At 40.1% G+C, this 27,507-nt stretch overlaps 1 protein-coding gene across 1 annotated transcript in view; it reads right to left on the reverse strand.

Annotated features, from left to right (window-relative positions):
• Positions 1 to 1,855: 1,855 nt before the first annotated feature.
• LOC125231624 (serine/threonine-protein kinase SMG1) overlaps positions 1,856 to 27,507 on the reverse strand; it is a gene marked incomplete at its 5' end in the record, with an annotated part of 319,651 nt that continues 293,999 nt past the window's right edge. Inside the window, 15 exon segments of the mRNA XM_048137090.1 lie at positions 1,856 to 4,326; positions 5,741 to 5,847; positions 6,582 to 6,670; positions 6,884 to 7,038; positions 7,725 to 7,922; positions 8,981 to 9,079; positions 10,817 to 11,024; positions 12,100 to 12,224; positions 13,023 to 13,089; positions 13,091 to 13,235; positions 14,719 to 14,846; positions 15,620 to 15,792; positions 16,313 to 16,528; positions 18,466 to 18,866; positions 18,869 to 19,791. Of these exon segments, the coding sequence (XP_047993047.1) occupies positions 4,249 to 4,326; positions 5,741 to 5,847; positions 6,582 to 6,670; positions 6,884 to 7,038; positions 7,725 to 7,922; positions 8,981 to 9,079; positions 10,817 to 11,024; positions 12,100 to 12,224; positions 13,023 to 13,089; positions 13,091 to 13,235; positions 14,719 to 14,846; positions 15,620 to 15,792; positions 16,313 to 16,528; positions 18,466 to 18,866; positions 18,869 to 19,791 (3,112 nt within the window).

A 27,507-nucleotide genomic window follows, 5' to 3' on the forward strand; every position in this document is an offset into this window, starting at 1 on the left:
CCGTACCTTTTTCTGTATGGTTTTGGGGTACGTTTTTTTCTTAGACTTTATCTGTCTATACGAAGTTATATAGGTCTTTGATTATATATATCGTTGTCTGAGTACCGACAACACAAGCCTTCTTGAGCTTACCTCAGTCAATCTGTGTAAGAATGTCCTATAATATTTAATTAAAAGAGAGAGCCAGCTATTTGTTCATCGCTAGGCAACGAACTATAACTCGCTCGCGCTATCATCGCGTCTCTTTTATTTACTCGGGAGCGACTGTCTTTTGTTCGTTTCTATAGCCGTTGGCTAGCCGTCGCTTAACTCGTTTTTGGTGGGAACTGGGAGCTCTTGTCTCAACTGACTTCAATCAAGTATTTGTTTCGTTCTCAGAGAAAAAGGACTTAAGTGATTTGTTTGTATTTGCACTTTCGTTAATGCTGGCGCAATTGTCTGTCGAACGAATGTAAGTCAGTTTTCTCTGAAATCGACATATTTTAATTAATTCACAGCTGCCTGTATGTTTTTGTAAATAAAAATGAAACAAGATTTTTTTCGTTTCATTTCCCATCCCTGAAAATTATTTAATATGCCTGTCTTGTGTGTAAAGAACTTTAGGATTTAGGAACTTAATGCGATCAGATATAAAATAAAACTAAACAATTTGACATACACCATTTATTAATATTGAAGTAACAAACATACAGCAGTGGAAACATTAGCCTACAGAATCTGCACAACACAATTTGAAAAAGTAAACATGGAAAAAAAAATGACATTATTATTTCCACGAGAGGTTACACCCAAATAAACTCGTTTTGGTATGACCACAGCCACATATCTCAATAATTTTTTCCATTTTTATTATTTGAAACGTCGTACGATACACGTGCGAAAAGGAAATTCGTAACTCGTGTCGATTTAAAACACTCCATTCGGTCGTGTTTTAATTTTCGCCGCTCGTGCCGAACTTCCCCTTTTTCACAATTGCATCGTAGTGTACTATTTTATACAAAAAAACAGCAACTGAAAATTTAAAATCTTCTAATCGGCGTTAATGCTATTTTCACTGACAAGTAAAATGTGAATACTGATGTGAATTGTATGACAATATACTATTTGTAATCTAAAGTAGGTAGGTAACTCTAATTATTAATAATGGGCAAGATACGGACATAACGTTTAATAGTTTGATTAGCAAGTCAGAAAAAAAAATAGGTTGAATGTTTGAAATTTGCAAACATTGGGATGCTGGTCACCCTAGCATAACTAATTGACAACATTTCATATTTTTGAGTTCTACTTTTTATTGTTTGGTTTGAAAGAACTCAATACTAAAAGATACATGTATTTTTTTATTTTTCCAAAAACTGTTATTTTAATGAGAAATTCCCTTTTTATTACTGCTTCGAGCAGAAAGAGCGTAAGATCCAACGTCAAGACACAGCTTCGTGACGTCACATGTGTTGTTTCATACACCTAAGAAAACGACAAAATCATTCCTAAAAAAAGAGTTTTAACAGTCAGCTTAAACAGTCCGGTATGTCTGACTGTCAAGTGTCACTGTCAACCACTAGTGAATGACTACGAATCATAGACTAAGCCATGATTTTTTTAATATCTTTGCTACGAACTGTGATAAGTTTCACTTTCAAACTAAAGTGACATCCCAACTGGAAGAGTTTTTTGATTAGTGGCAGCTTTAAATCAGCTATTTGACGTCACTTCCCCTTTAAACTATTTTTAAGATTTTTTATACTAAAAATGCGGAAAAAAAAATTAAGAAAATGATTTATGTGATCTACAAGCGTATATCTCGAAATGGTTTTCGATTTAGGGACATTGAAAATTTTGAAACGTTGTCAATTTCGAGATATTTGGCTGTGGTCATGACTGCGTAGGACAAATAAATTTTAATTCAAGTATACAGCTGATTTTAATACAGTTTTAGACATACTTAATTTTAAAACATCGAGTTTTTGATTGTTTCAGTAGGTATGTAATAAAAACTTGTATCTAAACATATTTTAAATATGACAATGATTTCACTATTTAAACAAATTATTTAATGATATGAGACAATGTTATAAACATATCTTCAGTTAAACATTGAATGTAGGTACATGTATAACAGAAATCTTAGTTACTACATAATTTAGCCACATAATGCTCCACTGCCCAACCACCTCTAGGATATATATGAAGAATGAAGATTAACACTACACAATCTCTCTCCAGGCACTCATGACACTACAAATAATGCGGGCAATATGATATAGAACTCATTTTCTGTAAATTCAATGAATATAATTATTTTTAATAATATTGTTAGAGAATATACAGTCCCCTGTTTTCGATTGGGACTAACTGCACTGGATCTACTTGATATTATTTTATCATATTATTTATGAGAAAAGAGGCATCTACTTATTGAGAAATGAATCAAAAGGTATTAGGTACTCTACCTACTTTGTATTTTGAAGCAAAAAAAGATATCCTATAGTGTGAGTTTGACGTTACTATGGTCACTAAATGATCTTTCTTGGATTTCATATCTAGATATTATGATACATACATTTTGTTTCGGCGAAAAGTAAGTATAGGAGGTTATGAAATATAATGTTATGATTTTAAGAGTAACGTCCTACTCCTATGTATTCACTCTCCTTGTGTTAATCAAAACACGACACGATTTAACAAAAAACGAGTCTTTTTTTTTCTGTTTTTTTTTTTTTTTTTAATTTAAAGACCTAAAATAATAATAATTAAAAGTATTACAGAAAATGAGTTCCTGAGAACGCTTTTGAATGTATTGAAACATATACATAATATAATAATATGAACTACTAGCATGTCACTAAGAAATTACTTGAGTCATATTTTCAAGACTGTCAAAATGTTAAATAGTTGCATGTATTTTTAAATACCTGCTACTATGGTCGAAAGGCTTTATCATCTGTTCAGACTTGTCAATATAGTTTGTGTTAGGATTTTTTTTATTTTTATGAAATCTACTTTTGCGCTTGCACAAGGAAGAATCTGATAAGCAATATGCATACATTTCTATTGAATTTTTTTGCTACACATCAGAAAGGATTTTTCAATTTAAAATAAGAATTTTTCACTCTCATGTGACAAAAACTGCGAAAAATATATTGATTAAATGTAAAAAGTCGATCGTTTTCAAACCTGACTGGTTAACTTATTATTTTGATTGCTTGCTAAATTGATATCTAATTTAAGAATTGCATTGTGTGGTTCAACATTGCTTTATTAGATTGACGATACACCTGTTTATTTATCATTTAAATCTCTGTTGGTTTGTAAAGTAACCTTACACGGGCAATTTGATGATGAAACTGATTAAAGAAAACACGATTTATAAGAGGATTTTGAAAGATTATGATGCTTTTGAAGTTGCAATTTTCTGCCTATTTATTTTCTTTCCTTAAAGTAAATGTAATATTAATTACCCGTGCAAGCGCTTTAACTTTTTGAATGATAATTTATGTTGTTCAAATATTAGACGCGTTAAATACTAAAACTGCACGTCATTTAAATCTTTTTTGGGAAATGTTTATTTCATTTAATTCAAAAGCGTTCAAAGCGTGACGTTTAATATAAGTCAGCGGATTCTTACAGTAATATGACATATAAGCATAATAATTATTCTAAATATAGCTCCCGGCTGTCCGTTTTGTGCTACTGACGGGTATAATCGTCAAACGCATATCGTCGTCGTAATAGGTGGACAGAACCCAAGCCGGTTAGAGAGCATAAAAAAATCGCGAATTCGAAATATCTACCGGATAAGACATTTCTGTCTGTCTGTCGCCCAGATGTTCGGGCGACCGCCGCCAGGTTTCGCGGCATGACCGTTAAAAGATTACCTCTTTTCGAGTATAATTTCCATCGAATACCGTTTTCGAGTCGATCGGCCTCCTAAGTCTAAAATTACCGCCGGGTCGCGAAGGCTCAGCAAATCGCCGGACGTTTGAATTCGAATTCCGAAGACGCCTTACGGGGCGACATCATCATCGCCCGCCGAAACCCTTAGTAAAAAAAACCGAACGAAAAAGACAAAGACGGGGCCCCTCGCGAGGGGGGCTACTCACTTCTCCGAGCAAAGTCGACCTCGAGACGTCGAGGTGTGAGACTTTGTGTTTGTTACGTCCCAGTACTGCAGTACCCAGTACCGTCTCCGGCCGCGGCCGGGGCGCGTGCGCGGCGCGGGGAGGGCAGCCCTCGTGCGGAATACTCCCCTCAGACCCACGCCATCCAGCCTTCGTACATCAGGCACAAGTTCTCTGCGTTAGTCGCTTCCGATATCATGTACTCCACCTGCGGAATAACGACTTCGTATAGTTTTGAAGCACGGCAGAAAGACTAACGGTCGGTTGCATCTAACCGTCTGTCACCGTTAAAGCGTTCGTTAAATTTTATTGTATGGGAAGTTCCATAGACGTCTGCCGCTTGACGATGATGTGTCTGTCTAATGTGGTTGATGCGACTGGCCCTAAGTAGTTTTTGGTCAAAGAAACCCTTTGATGAACTAATGTTTTGTGATATCATATCAAGAAGAAAGACATCGACAAGCTTCTAATAAAGATATACACATTTTATGCACCGATGAAATACATTTATCTTGACTTGACACAAAACAAAATTTAGTAAACCATTTTTTGGGTTAACACCTCAAAACAGTTTCTACCAATCAACAATTGAATCAAACAACAACTTATAATTGGTGCGGAAAAGATCTTCAGTAATATGAAAAACCATCATATTATATAACAACATTCGTGTCTTGTAATATAACAATTATGTCAATAATAATAGTAAAACCAGTAATTGCCGAATACCTTTTTCTTTTCTTACCGTAACCAACTAAATTGAATAGGGATGACGACTACATAAAAAAATGGCATTCTGTTTAGTCCGTCAGTTAGATCGTTCAAAAATACTGAACACATATTTTTCGCTTTTTCTAATTAATGAAAAAATACACAGATAAGCAAAGTTCCGGAGTGGGGGCTTGTGACGTCACTTCTAAGTAAAAATTGTACCTAGGCGTGATGTCACGCGTAACTTCAACGCACTGTACCGTCGTCATTTTTCGTTTACGAAAAAAAAGAATAAAATACGTGTCTAAAATTCTTTGATAATCTGACTGACGGAATAATTATTGTCCCGGATTTGTAAGTTCACATTTTTGACACATTTGTTTTGAAGTATGTTGCGATGTGGCTAACACGTATCGTTTGCCAAATCTAACGATTAATTTCGAATTGGTTGAATCGATTAGGCCCTATGTACAAGGAGGCGCATAAACAAATATACGATTTCTATCAACTTACTGAAATGTCATTTGAATCGAAATGACAGACTGCCACAGCACTAGTTTAAAAATAAAAATGAATGATAAATGTCGTAATAAGTAAATCCTGCGTGATAAATTAATATCGTAAAATACTCACTAACGAAGATCCGCAAAAATGTAACATGTGCTTGATTATGTTTAAAGTAAGCGAAATATTGTTTTTAAGTACTTGATGTTTTTAAATATTATTACAGGATTTTATTTAAAATTTCATTAGGTTGCGCGAGTTGACGTATTGTGGACGCTGTCATGTGTCAAAAAGAGGTTCTTACAAATCTGGGACAATAGTTTTTTTTAGTCGTCTCGCCTATTTGACCAGTGACATGTAGAAAGACATCAACGCGCTTGTGCCAAAACCAGCAGAATGTACGTTACCTGTTCCTGCACGCGCGTGCTGCGTGCGGGGTCGGGGTCGCGCGCCTCGAGCTTGAGCCGCACGCGCTTCCACACCCCCGCGCCCACCGCGTTGCGTAACCCTCCTCCTGAGAAAAAAATCGAATATTCAAATCTAGCTAAGAATACGGACACACAGAATTAGATTTAGATAGAAGGAACAAGTTCATCTAGTGCTGAAGTTGTTACTTGCCTGTGATTTTGCATTTTTTAAATGTCTCAGGCCCTTGAATGTTAATAATTTTTGTGTTGTTGCAATTAAATATCACGTAACGAGGCATTTTTAATGTTTTTGTTGAGTTCAACTTACAAAAATTGACGCCCTAAAGCTGCAAGCTGCGATTAAAGACGGACAATTCAGTGGATTTTATATTAACTCAGTTAATTTACTTAATTTGACACGCTAAGTAGATACGTTTGGTTCATCTATGGTATATATGACATCTGTGGTTCAATGTATAAAAATTGCTACCCGTCTTACGATCTAAAAGGAAATATAGTCCTAAAATCACCGTTAGGTACATACGATAACGAGCGAAGCCATCGTAAGATTCTATATTATAAAAATCTGCGAAATAATTTATACCAAAGCATATTGTAAGGTGTTTCTACCAAGTTACTTCTGTCAACAAATCGCTCGCACTCCCCCGCGCCCCCGCTATATCCAGTAAAGGCTTCCTAACAATGCGTTAAAGGCTATAACGTATGCGTGGGTGCGCGGGGAGTCGGTCGGAGGCTGGCATCTGACATGTAGGGTTTTAAAGATGTATGCACGACACTTTAAATGACGAATAGCACTACAGGAGTAGAAAAATATACTAACCGTGTTTGACGTTGGTCCCGCGCGCGCCCACGGCGCCCTGCCGCACCAGGCGCCGCGCGCCCGTGTCGGCCGCCCAGCGCGTTCCCAGCCTGAAAAATACCTAGGTTACAAGAAATCGAAACAGTGGACACACTCAAAAAACCTTGAATTCAAACGTCATCGCCATAAAAGTCGTAAAAATTCTTTAACAGAAAAAAAGGTGTTTCAAAATTCTCTATTTTATTCGATCGTCGGATGGACATTTCTGTCATGATATTCAAAAATAATAATTCTAGTTCAATTTGGAGACCACTTTTACTTACTCGGCTAAGTCCGTGTAAACTGCAGGTAATCGCACGGCCAATTCGGCCGCAGCGGCAGTCACCGCCGCGGGTCCGGCAGTTGTGTCATTTATTATGTTCAATAACTCCGTGATTCGTTTCTCTAGAGCTAAGATTTCGCTCGCTGGATTCGCTCCCTGAAAATATAAAATATATTTTCATTGACCCATATCATTTATTAGCAAACGCATTCTTCTTGTGCAATGAATTCGTAATTTTTTATTGAAATGGCAAATGTTCTGAGGACTCTAATGTTTTGAAATTTCTATAAGGCTTTTGACTACATCAAACACTATTGACAAATGGAGTGTACAGGCAAGGTGCAATTTTAAAGTTTCTTTAGTATTACATGACAGGTAAGACACAACGCGTGTAAACATTATATTTAAATTATTAAGAATGAGAAAAAATAATGAATTCACAGGATATAATATGTTCCGGCGTACCGCAAGGGTCTGTTTTGGGTCCTCTGCTTTTCATATAACTCTTCTGTGAAAGTTTTAGCCTGAGTGTACTCACATCGTTAAGCTGAGTTTTTAGACGTGCAAGTCATTGCAGCAAGTTTTGAAACAAAAGTATATGGAAGAGAGAGATACAGATATTTGCCACTCACTCTTACCTATCACGCGTCTCAAAACTTGCAGCAATAACTTGCACGTCTAAACTCAGCTTTAACGTGTTGTAAAGCTTGCAGCGGCGGTTTGATATCTTGCGCTAGAGCATTCCTAGCAGCGACAGGGGCAGCGAGGTTGGCAGCCTTTGCTGATAGTTCTTCTACTATTATGGTTTTGACTTATTCTGAGACAATATTGTCTGTACTCACATCGTTAACGTGTTGTAAAGCTTGCAGCGGCGGTTTGATATCTTGCGCTAGAGCGTTCCTAGCAGCGGCAGGGGCGGCGAGGTTGGCAGCCTTGGCTGTCAGCTGTTCCGCGGACGTCTTCGTGCGTTGTGTGAGCGAGGCCGCGTCGCGAGTCAGGGAGGCAATCATGTCGACTAGAAGGGAGTTTACGCTTTCCAACTGAAAAAGAGTGTTAGCTATCAGTGTTACCTATTTAGAACAGTGGTGGGAAAACTTTTTTCACTGTGGGCTAAAATTTTAAGGAATTTTAGAGGTCTAAAGGACAGATGGCGGGCCGGATAAAATCCTTTCGCGGGCGGACTTGGCTAGCGGGCCGTACTTTTCCCACCACCGATTTAGAAAGAAGCAATTATTCATATTAATATTATAAATGAGAAAGTGTGTGTGTCTGTTTGTCCGTCTTTCACGGCAAAACGGAGCGACGAATAGACGTGATTTTTTAAGTGGAGATAGTTGAAGAGATGGAAAGTGAAGGCTACTTTTGTCTCTTTCTAATGCGAGCGAAGCCGCGGGTAAAAGCTAGTTTTGAAATAATTTAAAAGTCATTGTTGTCATTTAATCAAATCAAAGTGTATTTTAGGCATTCCTGTGATAGAATATACTAGAAAATGATCGAAGAAACTGACCATTGAATTTTTTGAGTTTCTTAACTATATAAGTGATACATTTACACTTACAGAATGATTCCAAAGTCGAGTTTTTTGTAATGATTTCCAAAAGGTTATAAGGGTCAATTTTGAGATTTTGACAGATGATTTCGTGGTCGAGACGTGGGTTCATAAATTTAGGGCAATATCTGAGGAGATGGTCTATGGATTGTGGAGTGGTTTGGTCATAGGTCATCGGGGGTGATTTTGAAGCGGTGGAGATACGTTTTGTGATAGCCATGGCCGGTGAGAATTTCCTGGCATCTGTTGGCTCGTTGGGTGGATGATATTCGAAAAACTGCGGGGCACTTCTGGATGAGATTAGGCCAGGACCGGGATGAGTGGCGTACACGAAGGGAGGCCTATGCTCAGCAGTGGGCGATTAATGGCTGAAATGATGATGATGATGATGATGATGATGGTGAGAATTTGGGTGAGGTGGAATGATAGCGTGATCTTATTTCGGAGATTTTGGATGTCGTCTAATGTTGGTAGCCAGTATTTTAAGTGCAGTCCGGTGGTAGAGCTGATATATATGTTTTTGTGAGCTTCTTTAATTGTGTTACTCACCCAATGTTGATCGATGTTGCCTTCAGGGTGCAGCATTTCCATAAGAGCGTGTTGTGCGTCCGTCACACGTAGGGAGTATTTCTGGGACAGCGTGCAAGCCTGTAAAAAATAATTTAGTATTATATTATTGATAATCTGACTATTCTACACACATGTACTATCACTATCAGCTGCAAAAGTGCATGGAGAAATTATGAATGAATTCATTGATAAATACGCCATGCATTTAGAAATAGAAATATTTTTTATTCATGGCAAAATAATACAAAAAAAGACACAAATACAGATCAACAACAGAGAATTATTTACACACATAACATCACAAAAAGTTAGTAGGTACACATAATTGCCATGAAGATGGTCCTGACAGCATGGTGTTAGCCTGGGTGGCCAACGCTGATCTTCCGTCAGGGCCATACCGAATGATACCACATTTCTGCAGCTCACTGTATATGCTTAACACGACCGAACATAGAGACAGCATCTCCACTCTTGGAAAACGTGACAGTTAGGGCCGGTTGCATCAAATCGTCTGTTACCGTTAAAGTGTTTGTTTGTTTAATTTTATAGTATGAGAAGTTCCATAGACGTCTGCCGCGTGACGATGATGTGTCTGTCAAATGTGGTTGATGCAACTGGCCCTTAGTCGAACACTGCTTTGTTTTGTAAAAATGGGCCTTTTATTTCAAAGTTGTCCACCCCACTTTTTTTCGGATTTGGAAATTTTTATGTGTTTTCCACTCAGAATCGCGAGCTCTTTCAATCCTAATAGGAGAAAAAAAGTGTCCCAAGGTATTTTTCTCATCCGTTACCATTTTTTCATACATTTTGTATGGCGGTAACGGAATGGAAGGTTCTCACACATTTTTTTTCTCCTATCAGGATCGAAAGAGCTCTCGATTCTGAGTAAGAATCGCGTAAAAAATACCCATGTTACAAAAAAAGTGGGGTGTACAACTTTGAAAAAAATGGGCCAAATAACTGACACCGGTGTTGATCACTGGTACATATTAGCACCTCTCTACACACACTCTCTGCTCGTGTTTGTTTATGTTTGTCACTTGCTGTCGTTAACCAAGCGGATGTTCTATTGAAATATAATACCTATTTTCTCCGCGTCGGCTAAAACATGTCTTGCCATTTTAGCGTGTTCGGTCTTTATAGCATGCGTCTATAGCGAGCGCCCTAGGCCGCTTCAAGACCGAGGCCGGTTAAGATAGTGGGGAATGAGACATATTTAATCTTATATCTTTAAACGAGCAATTTTTGTATATTTATTTATATATACTTACGATCTCGGAAACAGCTCTAACGATTTCGCCGAAATTTGTTATGTGGGGGTGTTCGGGGGTGAAAGATCGATCTAGCTCAGTCTTAGATCTCGGAAAACGCAAATTTTCGAATTTTCATGCGTTTTTCTTTCGCGTTAGTAAACGCAAAATATGGTCGTTAATTTCGCCGACTGCGCATCGGCCGGGCGTAGCTCAGTCATAAGAGGTCGGTCTAATGTTCGGAAGCACATCGCAGGTGTCAGGGTTTCGAATCCCGGCCAGAAATAAAGTTTTTTTTTTTATAAGAGTTTTTTTATCTTAAGACGTGATATAATAAAATAGAAAGAGGAAAATGTCTGCGCTCGGATGAGAGCGATGGAAAATCGATCAGAGGCGTGAGTTCATGTCTCACCAAGGCAGACATTTTCCACAAATTAGTGCATCGATCGGGACGTTTCTGCTAATCAGAAGTTAAAATTTATAAGAGTTTTTGTATCTAAAGACGTGATAGAGTAATCGTAATCGTAATAATCGTCCAGATATTAGGTATTAAGTAGTGAGTAACCTTCTCCCAGTGAGCCAGCGCCTGCCTGGCAGTCCTGGCGGTCTTGGCGTGCTGCGTGCGCAGGGCGGCGGCGGCCCGGCCGTGCGCGGCCAGCGCGCGCGCCACACCCACCAGGCGCCGCGCGCGCACCGAGCGCGCGCCCCACGCCGCCTCCAGCGCTGACAGCGGGGATTGGAGCGCGGGGTTGGCTCCGGCGCCCCATTTTACTCTGAAAAATATCAAATATCCTTTAAAATAACTCAATTTACTCTGCTTATTGATTTAACGGCCATGTGACACGACGTGGAGAGCGTGCCATGGAAAGACTCGTTGTCCAGGGACGGGTCAATGGATGTAGGTCGAGAGGACGTTCCCCGATGCGTCGGATCAAAAGCATGACGTCCTTAGTCCGTTTTACATTATCCGATCCGATGTCGGAAGAATTTCAATAGAAAAAATCCAAGATGGCGCCTGTAATGTATTGGATTGGATATCGGTCCGAGATACGATATCGGATCGGATAATTTGAAAACGCACTTACATCATCTTAACACATGTGTACAGAAACATCTACCCCGACTGCATGCGGCCAGAAGGCCACCCAATGGGGTGTACGTGGTCGAATTATACATTCGACCTCATAGCGACCTGAGGCTCTCCACCCAAGCGGAGACGGAATTCGTTAGTGGTTTTAAACGGTAGTCCTAAACTGTTTAGTCCGTTTTCGCCCCTGGTTCCCCCGGACCGGGTGGCATGTGTAAATGCATTTCGCCAACGTAAAAAAGGGGAGAACTGGTGTAGAATCGTTCGTAATTCAACATGACCACGACCACTTGGCAGAGCAAGAGTAATTTGACGGAGAAGAAAATCGTTTTAAATGAATCATTACTTTAAAATTATCGATAACTAAATTTTACATTGAGAACTGAAGCGATCAACAAAGCTATGTTGAGTCGGTTGGGTTGGGACACGTGGAAAATAAAAGTGAACAAAGGCGGATAAAGAGAGTACCTATATGAGGGAGAAGTAGAAGAAGAAGTTAGAAGGAGTAGACATTTGCTGTTAACTCTTAGGTCAGTTGCACTAAAGTGTTCGCATTTTTTTTTTATGGGAATTTCCATAAACTTATGCTGCATGACGTTAACGTGTCTGATAACTGTGGTTGATGCAACTAGCCGTAGGTTATAACAATAAAAGAAGCAAAGGAGTATGCATATTGGAATAAATGTAGTAACTGAAAATCCGTAGTCTCTCTTTAACTCTCCAGGAAACATAACCTATGTAAAAAATACCCTAAGAATTACCTCTGATGAGCGGCCGTGAGTAACCCTTGCGCTTTCGCAGCGGCGGTGGACAGCCGCTCCATGGCCGCGGCCAGATCTCTGGCGCGGCGAGCTAGGACCGGGGCCTCTTGGTTCGAACCCAAAACCTAAAAGTAAAATTATACATTTTATGAAGAAGAACATATATTTATCTAGTATTTATTTACAATAAATTTATAATGAAAATGCAGCATTTTCGTAAATTTTCGAAAAAATCGAAGACGAAAATTTAAGAAAGGTCATAGTACCTATGCTATAAATTCGTGAACTACTCAATAAGCTATTTCATTTGATACCCCACACGGTTTGATGTTTTTTTATTGTATGCCATCGTTAATCGCCGGGGTGGGGGGAGAGACAACACAAAGCTGATTAGCCGGGTCCACACAGAGCACACGCCGCGAGGCAAAGTGCTCACGCAGAAAACGTCCAATGTCTGTAACAGGTTGCTCGGCTGAACAAAATGCACGCATTGCCTCGGCCGATGCACGTCTACATAGCACGCTTGCCTCACGAGGAAATTGCTCACGAGGAAGTGGCTCGCTCTAGCAACATCCGTATAGGATGTCTGGTATCAATCCATACTAATATTATAAATGGGAAAGTGTGTGTGTCTGTTTGCTTGACCGTCTTTCACGGCAAAACTGAGCGACGGATTGACGTGATTTTTTAGGTGGAGATAGTTGAAGGGATGGAGAGTGACAAAGGCTACTTTTTGTGTCTTTCTAACGCGAGCGAAGGTGCGACCAAAAGCTTGAGAGTCCAGATTGAGGTCCGGAGCCTACTCTATGTAAAAAGGGCACAATAACTGCCTAGATGCTGCTATTCAGATGATTCAGTCCTCGCTGCCTCTGCTGCTGATCGTCTAGTTTGTCCTGCAAGAGGGTTAAGTCAAGTTTTTTCACCTCGGCGTGTAGCTGAGCGTGCGCGGCGAGCCGGGAGCGCGCGGCGTGCTGCGTGCTGGCGGCGCGCGCGCGCGGCGGCGGCGTGCTGCGCGCGTTGCTGCGCGCTGCGCGTCGCCGCGACTCGCGCCGCCAGCACGCGCGCGCGTTCCGTCACTTGCGAGCTGGTGAGCACCTTCTCGCAGAGGGACTCGAGGGACACGCTCCACGACGCACCTACAATTACAAATTACAATCATACTCTAAGAACAAATTAAATTAATAAAAAAAAAAAATTAACTTGTATTTACCACCACCCGACACCCAACCCCCGGCACCCGAGGGCGCCACGAGCCTTCGGGAATGTCATATACTTGAAAATTTCGACCCTTGCCTTCGTGTACCGATGGCCGAGTGGTTCAGGCATTCGCCCGGTAAGCGGAGTACGCTGGTTCGATTCCACCTCGGAACACTGGAGGCCTTGGTCACTTTTTCTTTGTATATGACATTTATTTAATGTTTAATTACAATCATTTATTCATCAAATAGGCCACAAGGGCACTTTTACACGTCAATATACAAGTTGAACTGCAATAACAATTGATAATACTAATTCTAAGTTCTAACTAAAATATTACGCTAATACAATGATTAGAGATGTATAAGGTCTCCAAACGTCGATATTCAACTAAAAACTACACATAATAATATAGAAAAGTACAAATACAAAAAAAAAGAAGTCTAAAATTACTTTAGAGATGCAAATGACACTAAATGTCACAACTAAAGATAACATGTATACTTAATCTAATTATCCTTAGAGATTTATAGGGTCGGATTTTAGCGTGTCGGGCCACGCTCAGTGTAGGGTTCCGTAGTTTTCCGTATTTTTCTCAAAAAGTACTCAACCTATCAAGTTCAAAATAATTTTCCTAGAAAGTATTTATAAAGTTCTACTTTTGTGATTTATTTTCATATTTTTTAAACATATGGTTCAAAAGTTAGAGGGGGGGGGACACACTTTTTTTTTCCTTTAGGAGCGATTATTTCCGAAAATATTAATATTATTAAGAAACTATTTTAGTGAACCCTTATTCATTTTTAAATACCTATCTAACAATATATCACACATTGGGGTTGGAATGAAAAAAAAAAAATCAGTCCCCACTTTACATGTAGGGGGGGGTACCCTACCAAAACATTTTTTTCCACTTTTTATTTTACCACTTTGTCGGCGTGATTGATATACATATTGGTACCAAATTTCAGCTTTCTAGTGCTAACGGTCACTGAGATTATCCGCGGACGGACGGACGGACGGACGGACGGACGGACAGACAGACATGGCGAAACTATAAGGGTTCCTAGTTGACTATGGAACCCTAAAAATGACATGGCTGATGTTGTTTTTGCCTGATGACGAAAAAGTATTCTTTAAAAATATTTTTTGCGGTTTTTAAATCATAACAAAATATAGTGATATTTTTTTCGGTTAATTGGACAGTAAGTAATATTATAAGACAAACTTTAAAAAAGGGTCAAGTAGCCTATTCGTAACTATTATTTATTTAATCGTATATCATGCATGTTCAGGCAATCAGAGACATCAGGGTACAACTTTGAGATCATAAAGCCAGGAAACTGCGTCGGGTGTTAGGGCATTTAGATCCTGACAGCTTCGTAACCATGACATATGCACAGTCAGATTGATCATTCTTACCGATTTCCTTCTGCTCCACTTCAGCAGCAAGGTCCAGACGCTGTCTTCTTAGCAGCAAGCATAATACCGAGGCTAGCGCCTTCGAGTGCACGCCTAACACGCAACGGGACACGTATTCGGCAGTGAACCTAAAATAACAAAAACACTTAGCAATGCCCCCTTTCTTCCCGTGGGTGTCGTAGAAGGCGACTGTGGGATATGGGTTAAATTTTGGCGTAGGCGAGAGGCTGGCAACCTGTCACTGCAAAGTCACAGTTTCGTTTTCTTTCAACCCCTTATTTGCCAAGAGTGGCACTGAAACCTGAGTAGTTTCATGTGCTCTGCCTACCCCTTCATGGGACACAGGCGTGATTGTATGTATGTATGTGTATGTACTTAGCAATGCTTCAAAATTATCACAAAAATCCTCCTTTCAAGTAGCCACATTTACTGCGTAATTTTTTTTCGACCTGAAAACATCTTTGCTTTATTTATTTCCTAGATGAAGACAGGTCCTAATGAATGATTCCAGGTTCTGGATTCTCTGGAGTATCTTAAGTGTAGTGTTCTTTCATTGGAGGCATGAAGGTGGGAAGTCTTATCATTTTAGGTTATAGACTGATGCACTATCTAAGTAAGTATGTAATACCGCAAGCTACATACACTTTTAAGATACAATAGCTACCAACCGTTTGACAAGTTTACAGAGACTTTAGAGCAACCTGTGATGGACCAGTACCACATCTCGGACACTGGCGATCAAATATATGAAAGAGGCGCGTTCCTAACACACAGTCTAAGCTCGTGTAGGTGAACGCGTACCATGTATGAGTGAGATATGACAGGTCGACTGTTCAGAGGGAGTGTGCGGCACTTTCAGCGGGGAGCGGGAGTGGCCATACTGTACTGTGCCAGTACTCACCGTTTGACAGGTTTACAGAGCGCAGCGTCGTCGTAGACCGCCAGCGGGCCGGAGCCCCGGAAGGCGGCCGCGGTCTGCGCGCACAGCGCCAGGGCTTCGCCCACGGCCTGCACGCGACGCACCAGGAACAAGTCCTCCAGGACTGAGCGGAGCGCCGGGCTTTGGAGAGCAGCCTGGAAAGAAAAATTAAGAATTAGCTATTAAGCAAGCAAAAGATTGAGACATTCAATTGTTCCATCGGCACCAACGACTTAATGTTGAGTCAGCGTAAGAGTAAGCTATACAGATACATTACATTAGACTAATATGTTTCAAACCTGTGAATTACTTTGTTACATCTGTTTGCTTCTCAAGAGATCCACTGAAGATCTTCACTGAAGATCTTCAGAGAGCATAGCGTCGCTGAGGTGATCGATCTTCCTCCAGGCGTGGGGCTCTCGTGCTCTCAATTCCACTGCTGCGAAAAGTACGTTGAGGTTCATGAGCACCATGCCACAAGGTCGTTCCATAGATACTTTACTCACCGACATATGCATAGCGTCGCTGACGTGGTCGATCTTCCTCCAGGCGTGTGGTACCGGCGTGGCCAGTGGTTCGGCCAGCTCTCGTGCTCTGTTCCACTGCTGCTGCGAAGAAACCGTTGAGGTTCATGAGCACCATGTTACAAGGTCGTTCTATAGACACTTTACTCACCGACATATGCATAGCATCGCTGACGTGATCGATCTTCCTCCAGGCGTGTGGTACCGGCGCGGCCAGAGGCTCGGCCAGCTCTCGCGCTCTCAGCTCCACCGCCGCGAAGAGACCGTTGAGTCCCATGAGCACCATGCGGCCGGGCGAGTCCCCGGAGAGCAGCGCCTCGTAGCGGGCGCGGAGCTCGGCGGCTAACACTTGGGCGCCGGAGGGGCACTGAAAACAAATTGCATGAGCTACCTAACGCCCCAGCCAGGACATTGGTCTAAGCGCGACAGCGGCGAGCGGCAGCCATAAGTGTGAATGAAACGTCCCATCGCTGTCTCGCTCCAATGTATGGCCGCCGCTCACCGCTGTCGCGCTTAGACCAATTTCGTGGCTGAGCCGTAATGCTATTCATGTTAGGATGTAGTATTTCTGAATATTTTAATGTCGTATTTCACTTCAACTTAGACGCTTTGTAATGACACGATGAGCATTGCATTTTTGATACCACTGCATAGCTATATTTCCTTCGTATTTTTCTGGAAACGTCGTATTTGTCATGCTAGTTCAGACATTATCAATACATATTGTACTGAGACTGAATGAAATAGCATGACACGTTCGTTCGTTGTCGTCCAAATTACCAAGGAAATTCTTTCGCACCACATCTATACATAGTTTATTAGGACTAAAACCACTCTTAGGTTATATAAAAAATGTAAGTCTAGATTTTCTAGTGAATTAATGTTAGGTACTTGTTCAAGAATATTGTAACATGATGTAAAATCTCATGCAATTTTCGATACGAAAAGTCTACAAGTAATCTAATCTATCCACGAACAGTCGAGTCACCGAAATGTCCAAAGTATAACCACAAAATCTAAAAATAACCGTAACACTATTCCAAATAGTAATATCAGATAGTGGCCCGCATCTCAGCATTCAAAGGCAGAACTCGCAACTCCAAGTTATCGACGTCGCCCGCATCGCAATTTGCCACTAGGCAACTTCGCCCGAGATTGAATCAAAAACTTTCGCTATAACATTCTGCATCGTATATTTTAAGATAATCAGACACGTGGATGGTGTCCTGAAATACTTCGCTATTAGTGGGTGTTATAAGCGAGGGAATTACTAAACTTTATAAGGTAGCATTTCGAACTATTGAGACCTAGTTATCACCTATTTTTAATCCACGACGCAAAAACGACGGGGTGTTATAAGTCTGACGTGTTTGTCTCTCTGTGGTATCGTAACTCCCGAAAGGATGAAACGATTTAGATTTCGTTTTTTTTTGTTTGAAAGTCGGGAGCGTTCTTAGCCATGTTTGATGAAAATTGGTCCACTACTTCTAGATTTATTGTTAATTTTATTAGCATCTCATATGTATCTAAATATACCTACGGTTGTACTCACGTTAATGTATCGCGATAAGTGACATGTTTCAAGTCATATCGTCATATGGAGACTCTTCATCAGGGCATCATGCGTACATATCATCTAAACTAAAATCGCATAATGTTGAATCAACACCGTTCAAATTTAAGTTTAAATTTGAACGGTGTTGATTCAACAATTTTATTAGTCCAGTGAGTCTTCTATTCAGACCCTAAAGTTTTTTCATTTAATGCTAAGCTTCGGCTAGACTGTCGACCGTTCGAAGATAAAGTTACAGTCAACAATGAAATGCGGTTGACTGGAAGTAATCGGTTTGCTAGCGGTTTAAACATACAAAAATCATATTCATACTGAACGAGTCACAGGTTACTTTATAAAAGAAGATTTTAGACACGTTTTTTCACCACATTAACTAGTGAAGAGTTATATTTGCCTCGTGTAAGTGTGATGAAAGAATAACATTTCATCGGTGATAAATTTTGTTTAGCCATCGTGCCATAAAACCCCTGCAAAGATTCCACTTTTAGAAACAGTCGCTGCTGCTCGTGGGTGGAACCTTTCGCTTCTCACTCGAACAAAATAACTATTAAATTTAAAAGTGGAAAATGTCTGCCTTGGGTGAGACTTGAACTCACGGCCTCTGGATCAATATTCCAGCGCTCTGCCAACTGAGCTTTTAAATTTATTCTAAGCCTAGTGGCATCGATTGCGGACGTTTCTGCTAATCAGAAGTTAAAATAACTATTGTTAAAGTCGCTCTATCCACTTACCTCCATATCCATTAGTAAATATCTAAAGTTCATCTCCAACTGAGTGAGCAGCTCGTTCAACGGCATGGGAGTGTTCATGATCACCGCATTCAGCTCACTGATCATCATCAGCGTCGACGGGTCTTCTTGGTGAAGCATCTTCATGGCTTCCGGCAGAATGATGGTGCTGTAGTTGTAGTTCAACTGGACTAAGTCAGATAACAATAAGTTGGCGTTGCGAACACATTCAACTGCTACAGGCATCGCTGCATCTTCAGCTGAAGCCGATTGTAAAGGAAGTAACGATAGTAGTTCAACAGCTTGCATTGATAAAGCGCTCATATCGTCTAAGAACCATTCTCCTTCTCTAGACGTCAAGTCGACTAAACAGTCGCCCGCGCTTTGTGCGCTATTCTCTAGATGAGGTATCTTCTATTCAAGTTGCAGAGCATTCCTATGACAACGCTTTCCAACGCTGCCCCCGCTCCTTCTTCAGAACGCACCCATGAGCTGATATTCGTCTTCGCTTCAATGTATGCCTCTTGAGCTATTGCTACCGCGTCGGGACCACCGTGTATTTGCAGTCTTTCAATAGCTTTGTTCAAATTCACGTTGGCTTCAGCAGTAATAGTTTGTAGTTGGAAGTTATAAGCAACTATCTGTTCAGTATTGTTTGCGTTATCAGCATTGACTAGAGCTGTAACTTGGCTGGATACTTCGCGGCAGACTTCAGGTGATTTGCTTTCTAAAGCTTCTGCCAGCCACTTTCGGAACATGACAACTCTATGGTACTCGGTATGGGTTTGCGGGTAATATTGAGACACTGCCACGTATTGTGAAAGGAGTTCTAAGCAGGATCTAACAAGGACTATAGTCTCTTGCATGCTCTGATTGAGTTCGTTCTCCGCTTGCTCGCATTGTGTGATCATTGTGCTCTGTCCAGCGTTCGCAAGGAACTCTTTGATGTGGTCAAATATCGGTTTCTCGTCATCTTCGCTTGGTCCTGAAAATTCTTGAACCCAAGTAACCAACTTGGGGCCATTGATAGCTTCGTTGGCTGCTGCGAAGCTTTCTATTTGAATGTCAAAATCGTTGAGTATCTTAACGAGGGCTTTCATGGAATCCTCGACTGCGTTCTTTGCCTTTTTGTATGAGGAGTATTTCTGCGAGATAGCGTACAAAGGATGGCTGCTTAGATTAGGTCCGTACGCCTCTATCTCTTTGACCAGCGCCATCTGCTGGTGACAGTCGTGGAGTCTGGTCTCAATGGACTTGAGTTCTTCTGTCTCCTGGAGCCATTGGTCGGCGCTCGCTTGGATCTCTGGCAGCACGGCCAGGAACTGTTCCCTGAAACAATATTTGAACATAAATATTTTGGCAGGGCCAATTAATAATGCATATAGGGCATGTAATCAACGTGACTTTCAGCGGAACAGTCGCGATTAATAATTCTAATACACCTACGTGTCGGGCTTTATGCGCCGCTGAGCTTTAAATAGATATAGCCTATTGTTTGATTCCTAGCTTTACAAAACCAATATTTGATTCTGAAAGTTTTACTCCGGAAAATAATGTACATTATGAATTGAGGAGTTGTTTTGAGGTAAATATTGTTAAACGCTATTTTAATAGATTTTGTGGTAAATCACGAAAAAGCCTGTGGTATAACTTAGCTTCACGTGTAATATGGTATATTGTGTGTCCGTCATGGAGAAGCGTACCTTTATTATATGGCAATGGTTTGATGTAAAGCACAACCTTTACAAATTCAATAGAAGTTAAAGCCGTTTAGGCCCCGTGGAATTACAACAAAAGTTTTAAAGAGGCGTTTCCACTTTTAGCGTAGCGGCAGAGAGGCTGTATTCGGTTGGGAACATGGAGTTCGCGAATGGGTAGCATTTGTTATTGTGTTATCTCCGGCGGCTCACACTCACAGTTATCGCGACCATAAACGGGACTTATTTGTATTTATTGCGCTGGAAACATTTCTACTGGTACTGAGTGCGGAACTGCAGAATTATCATGAGTTAGGCGCGGTTCGCAGTGTGGAATTTAAGGAATGGGTCGAAAATTTATAACATTAGATAGGTACATTACCCTCGCATTACGTGCGAGTACAATGCAGATAATAATCAGGATTGGACTTTCAACAGTTTAAAATACATTACACACAAAACAAGCACCACTATGTGTGTCGCATAACTTCAAACCTGGGTAAAAATCCATTCTGCTTTAAGGTTGAATATATAAAAAATATAATATGCTCTGAAAGATAATCAACCTTATAGATTTACCCAGTTTTGAAGTTAAGCGACACATGTAGGCTACACTGTAGCAAGTAACTTAGTATTTTTATGCTACGCAAATAAACAGTTCATTATGATGACTCACAGGCAGATTACAGATGTAGTGCAAAATATTTTGTCATCGTATTTTCACAGAAACCCACGAAAGTGTCATGTCATTTCAATCAATCTTAAGCACAAGAAGTACATATTAAAGTTGACTGAACTAGCACGACAAAATACGAATGTTATGGAAAATTATTATGCAGTATATTTTTACAAATGCACACCGACATCAGAAGCAGAACGGTATCCGAAAGATGTCATTCAAGCATCGAGCGAAAAGCGCGATATTCGAACATTCTATATCTGACCATCCTATCTACGCTCATCGCAATACCTGCCTTGCTAGCAATAGCTGTAACTGTCCCTTCATCACTCCCGCAACTAAAATTAAATACCTGGGTGTTATAGTTAATGACACGTTATCGTTTCGACCACATATTGAAGCGTTAAGTAATAAAGTTCGTAAGCTGATATACGTGTTTAAAAGACTCCGTAATGTCTTGGACCTTAAATTAATAATGCAAGTATACTTTGCTCTTTGCCAGTCGTTATTAACATATTGCATTACATCATGGGGAGGAGCAGCCAAAACCCTGCTTTTAATTGTAGAAAGAGCACAAAGAGCTATCCTGAAAGTCTCAACATTCCGACCGTTCCTATACCCTACTAACCTATTATATAAGTCCTGTAAAGTATTATCTGTAAGACAGCTATTCGTGTTAAGCACTGTTCTAAAACAACATAAAGCACTTCCTTACAACTCAGACATTACTAACAAGAGACGGAAAGATTTGGTTTGCAACCGGCTGACTGACCAAAAGCATGCCTTTTCACAGCGGTTCTACATATGTCTGGGACCGCGGCTGTACAATAAGTTAAACGCAGATTATCACATATATCATCTATGCTACGCAGAATGTAAAAAAGTTACAAAGAAAGCTCTAGAACTAATGTCTTATGAAGACACGGAAAACTTATTAACAGTTCTAAAATAACTAGAAATAACCTAGACAGAGCTACTTAATGTTTACAAATAAATACACCTACCTATGTATCCTTACGCTGATGCGATAAAGTACAACTGTTGACTCATTAAAATGCTAATAAGCAATAAGTATTACATATGGCTTACCATCTTTTTTTGCTGTACTTTTAGAATTATGATAGTTTTAAGTAGGTAACCTACTCTATTTATAAATCTGTAATGAAACTTATTTATTTTTTAGTTGAATACCTATGCAATGCACATGATATTATCAAATAATTTCCCTGTTTTAGTTTGTAAGTTATTTTTTCTGCCTGAGATACAGGATCTCCCTAGTTCAGGCACGGACATGGTGAAGCCTATTTTTGTGTTAATATAGTTTATGGCCTGTTTATAACTGCTATTTTTGGTACATGAATAAATGATTTTTATTTTTTATTTTATTTTATTCGACATTCGATATTTCACATCCTTCAATCATCCTCCTTGCGTTATCCCGGCATTTGCCACGGCTCATGGGAGCCTGGGGTCCGCTTTGACAACTTCTCCCAAGATTTGGCGTAGGCACTAGTTTTTACGAAAGCGACTGCCATCTGACCTTTCAACCCGAAGGGTAACTAGACCTTATTGGAATTAGTCCGGTTTCCTCACGATGTTTTCCTTCACCGAAAAGCGACTGTCAAATATCAAATGACATAAGTTCAGATAAACTCATTGGTACGAGCCGGGTTCGAACCCGCGACCTCCGGATCGAAAGTCGCACGCTCTTACCGCTAGGCCGGCCACCAGCGCTTCACTCCATTCTCATCTTCTCATTGTCTTCTTCGTTTGACATCCTTCAATATCCTTATAATATAAGTATACTTATTTACTATAAAACTGGTTTGTTAAACTTTGAGGTATAGGTACTATTAGAATGAAGACTCTTGAAACACCAAAAGATCGTCTAAAGTTAAAAGCAAACACGAGTTGTGTTTCACGCGGTGATCCAATCTCTCATTACGGCTATGGGCCAGATGGGCCTCTCTCGGTCTGACGACGCGCGAGGGAGCCACAAGTAGGGCATGTCATTAGCAATAACATTGCCATATTGTGATCATACTTTCGCAGCCGAGTTTGAATATAGTGCTGTCTGGTGAATTTTCTCGTTAAAATATAAACTTTTCGGAGCGCGCGCTGTGCGCTTTATCAAACTATTATTTATTATTTGAATACTCTAAATTTAAGATTACATTTTCATTTGCCTAGCGTGGTTCAGGGGAGAATGGAACCAGGCCCTGAGTGGATGGAAAAACAACCCATGAGGTGAACGGACCAGGTTAAAGCTGCAATGGATGGATAAGCTTACAAATGTGTTATAAAGATAGCTGACAGTGTGTGCCGTAAACTAAGGGCCAGTTGCATCAACCACATTTGAAAGACACATCATTGCCAAGCAGCAGCTATGGAACTTCCCATACAATGAAATTTAACGAACGCTTTAACGGTGACAGAAGGTTTGATGCAAGCGGCCCTTAGTGTGTTTTCACATTATCCGATCTGATATCCGATGTAGGATCGATATTCTATGTATTAAAAGCGTCATCTTTGACAATTTGTCTTTGACATCCTTTCTCTATTCGATATCGGATCGGATAACGTGAAAACGATAGTGTTATAAAAAACCGATAAGTATTGTAATTCTTTTCTATGTCGTGTATACCGTACTGACCGTGACCTTTAGTGTGGAATTGTGGATATTATACGCGCGAAGACTACAAGTAAACAGATGTGTTTGTAAATAATAGGTATCACCCGTGTCCACCATCAATAATTCAGAGAAACGTGTCCTTGTTACGAGGTGAAGCTACAAACCACGGTCGGTCGGACGATCATACATATTTTATACCGTGTGTTGATGTAATATATAATTATACTTGTTAGTGCTATAAACGACCAATGTGGTACCATTTATGTAGGTAAATTCGATTTAAACAAATTTCTATTGACATTTTAAACGAATTGTCTCTAGACTGCACCTCCTGAATCCTGGCCTCCGAAACGAGAGATCGCCACCTGTCCCGATCCTGCGCAGCATCTTGCCAGTCACTGACTTGAAGCCGACACAGATCCGCCACCATGCTGTCCTCCCAGCGATACCAGGTCGACTCGCCGGACGGTCACCAGCCGGTTGACCCAAGAACGTTCTCACGACTGCCCGATCGTTTCCCATTCTACATAAGCAAGTGACCGAACCAGCGAAGTCTGTGGGCTTTCGTTTCGCCGATGATATTGGGTTCGGCCACTAAACTCCAGGTAACTTCTGTATAGTTTTAATCTTAGATTACCTACATTACATTCCTATAGTATTCAACGAGTTGTATAATGTTTATAGTATTAAATTAGTTGAAAGATTTACAATGTAAGTATAAATAAGTCGCAGCCAAAAGCACATATAGTCTGTCTCGTAACAATGTCACTTTACTGCTCATTTATTTGCACGCCCCGGCCATCGGTTAATTTAATGTCAACATTAAACTCCGGCAACGCACATTACGGACAGAAGTCGCATTCGAACTTTATACACTTGGTCTGATAGTGAGTAGTTCTAACCGGAACCCGACTGAAGATACCAGGTGCCGTAGCCGAATGGCATTTCTGCGACGCGAAACGAAAACGAAACGCCGCGAAGGGTAGTCTGGCTCTGTAGCGCCAATATGCGAGAGCGATAGAGATATATAGCTACGAAAGAAATATTATCGTGAGCGTTTCGTAAGCGTTTGTGCATTTGGCTAGTTACGTACACAGAAGTGAAGAGGGCTTGAACTCTAGTTAATAGTAGTTATTACACAAACCTTCTTGAGCTTACCGTGGGACTCAGTCAATCTGTGTAAGAATGTCCCATAATATCCATTTTTATTATTTAGTTATTACCTAATATTATTATTGACCTAATAAAAGTTAAAAAGAGTTTGCAATAAGTGTGCCATTTTTAATTGAAAGGGCTATTATTGTCGCTATTTTCATGATAACTTCAATGTGAAGATGATCTTATAGACAGCCGACAATGTGGTACCTTCATATTGAGTACGTCACATATATGTAATACAGAAAATTGTATACTCGTATCATAGTCTTGAAAAATATTCGAAGTGATAAAATTTACTAATAATAGCATTATTAGTTAAAATTAATTACGTACAATTAAAATGAACTCAGTAACGATGTATAAATATTTATATTTAATATGATATCATACTGTTGGACTTTGACAGACTTCGAATTTTTTTTATATGGCGACTCCACGGATTTCATGCCTAGTCATGACTCAGCTCTCTCTCATTCATCTCATCTCTGCTAATTATTACATACTTAAGTCCATACGGGGATTCGAATCCAGGACCCAATGAGCCTAACGTATGCGGAATGAAATCTGGACAAAATTCAATGTCTTATAAAATTAATATAACATAGTTTATTTTTGATATCTTTCGTGATTTTAATTATGTATTGAATATCGATAAATAAAAGAGTTAGTTTTCGCCAATGTGAAGCTTCTAACAGAACTTGTGATACTTTATGTCCATCGGTGTCGACAAAACCAATGTTAGCATTTTTTAAGGTCCAAATTTATCTTCCATGTGATAACTTTTTAAAGAAGCTTCGTATGCTCGACATTTTTCACATTCTTGACCGTAGGATCATTAGTGTTCTCAAAATAATAGTTTTCTAGTCATGAAATTCCATTTACTCGACATATTATTAGTCATTCATAAACCCAGAAATGCAAAAACAGCTGTTTTTTACATTTTTTGACTTAACGGCGTAGCAGCATTTTCAAAGTTTTTTATTTTATTTTTGAAGACTATAGGTCTAACTTTTTTTGAATGTGTATCGATACTCATGTCTTCAAGATAATTTTTATCACTTTCGCTGCCCCATTCGAATGCTGTCTCGAGCTCTCTGTAAGATTTTGTACCTTAGGGGGCCGACATTTCTTTTAATCAAATCTCTCCCAGAAAACTTGCCAATGCTGTAATGTTTTCTTGAACCACGCTTTGTTGCGGTAGTTTTTGTAAAGAAAAAGGACGCAAAAATATTATAAATTGACTGTTAGCTTCTAACCCTTCCTACAAAACTTTCCTCGGGCTTTTGCATTCGGTCACAGAAAATTGGTATGTAGAAATTACAAACAGTTTCGCTAGGTCGTCCTTCTCGATTGACCATCATTTCGAGAAAAGGAATCCAATACTCATGAAACTTACCAGTTTAAATGACAGATATGTAAACTTTAATCTGACATTTATACGTTATTTTAGTTTATTTATTAACTTAGTCTGTACGATATCAAAACTTTGTCCAGATTTCATTCCGCATACGTTAGTGTGTGACCCTGCCTATGAAAATGCTTCACCACGCGAATACTTAGAAAACTTTAATACTTACAAACATGTTTTTCTATCTTATTTCTATGCAATCGAAACAAACCGGCTGCGATTTTAAAATTCGAATGATGCACCCTGCACGTGTCGAATCCGGGGCTTGACCTTGACTCTCAAAACTCTGCACCACTAGTTATTAGGATACGTCTGACTAGCGGCGACAATCGGTTAGCAATCAGCTACTAAATAATAGAAACGAGTTTTTATGACTTAAGAAGTTAATAAGTAGTCGAATCTTTTGATGTCCAGCTGTTATAGCTATACTTGAACACCAGCAAACCTAGAGAGGTTGAAGTGCGTCGACGGCCTTTAAGATAAGGGAATAGAAGACGCTCTTTTCTCGCAAGTGTTATCCGGCCGGAAATACCGCAAATGATAGATATTTTCATAGTTTGACTATACTGCGTAAGGTACAGCAGCGGGACAATTTCGACTGGGGGACAAATGCAACTGCTCTTCTTCTGTTGCTGTTGCTGTTCTTCTATTTTGTACTATTAGGTTTACGCAGCTATTTTATTGTGTAATAATAATAAGGTTTGGCGAAAAACTTGGGCGAAATTGGATAGAAATGGTGAAGCTACTCTTTTGCCAACATCGATTATGTTTTTTATGGACGTTATGGTACAGGCTTAACATAAAACACTGACACGCAAGGAAATAACTCGCTTACGCTTTTCGCTGATCGCTGCTAAACAGACACCCGTCTTATGGCGCACTGGGAGAGTACAGTCAACAGCTGATGCATCGAAATGTAGACTAGCAGCTTATGCCACGTACAAACGAGTGTAGGTACATTGTTTGGGAAATTTCTACTGATTCGGCGAAGAATTGTTTAAAACGTACACTCCCAGGCCAATTTGAATGAATACTAATATCATTATGACATCTTATAAAGGATATCATTCAACTATTGCTCGTCCTTGCCCATAGCTGTATGGCGTAGCGAAAGGCACGAGAATTAAATGGCATCATTCAGTAAACCGGTCAAATATCGTTCTGTCTGAATCCGTTTGTGAAACTATAACCACAATATAAGGACGACTCAGTAGTTTATCCCCGCGATCGGTATTTACCTCTCGCACGCGCGCGACCTTGGCAGCGCCACGCGTACTGACGCGACCGGCATCATCCGATGCGCATGTACTCTCTGCATCTCGCTCGCGCAGAGCGCTACTCAAGGACAAACCGCGCGGCGCAAAATTTGTTAGAAGAATTATTACTGTGTCGTCCTTATACCGTGCTATAACTCCCCAGAAAATGAATGAAAAGGTTTCTAGGTTTCTATTCAGTTGCCACTTTCATAGCC

The sequence above is a fragment of the Leguminivora glycinivorella genome, chromosome 12 (genome assembly GCF_023078275.1).
Source record: "Leguminivora glycinivorella isolate SPB_JAAS2020 chromosome 12, LegGlyc_1.1, whole genome shotgun sequence".
Taxonomy (NCBI): Eukaryota; Metazoa; Arthropoda; class Insecta; order Lepidoptera; family Tortricidae; genus Leguminivora; species Leguminivora glycinivorella.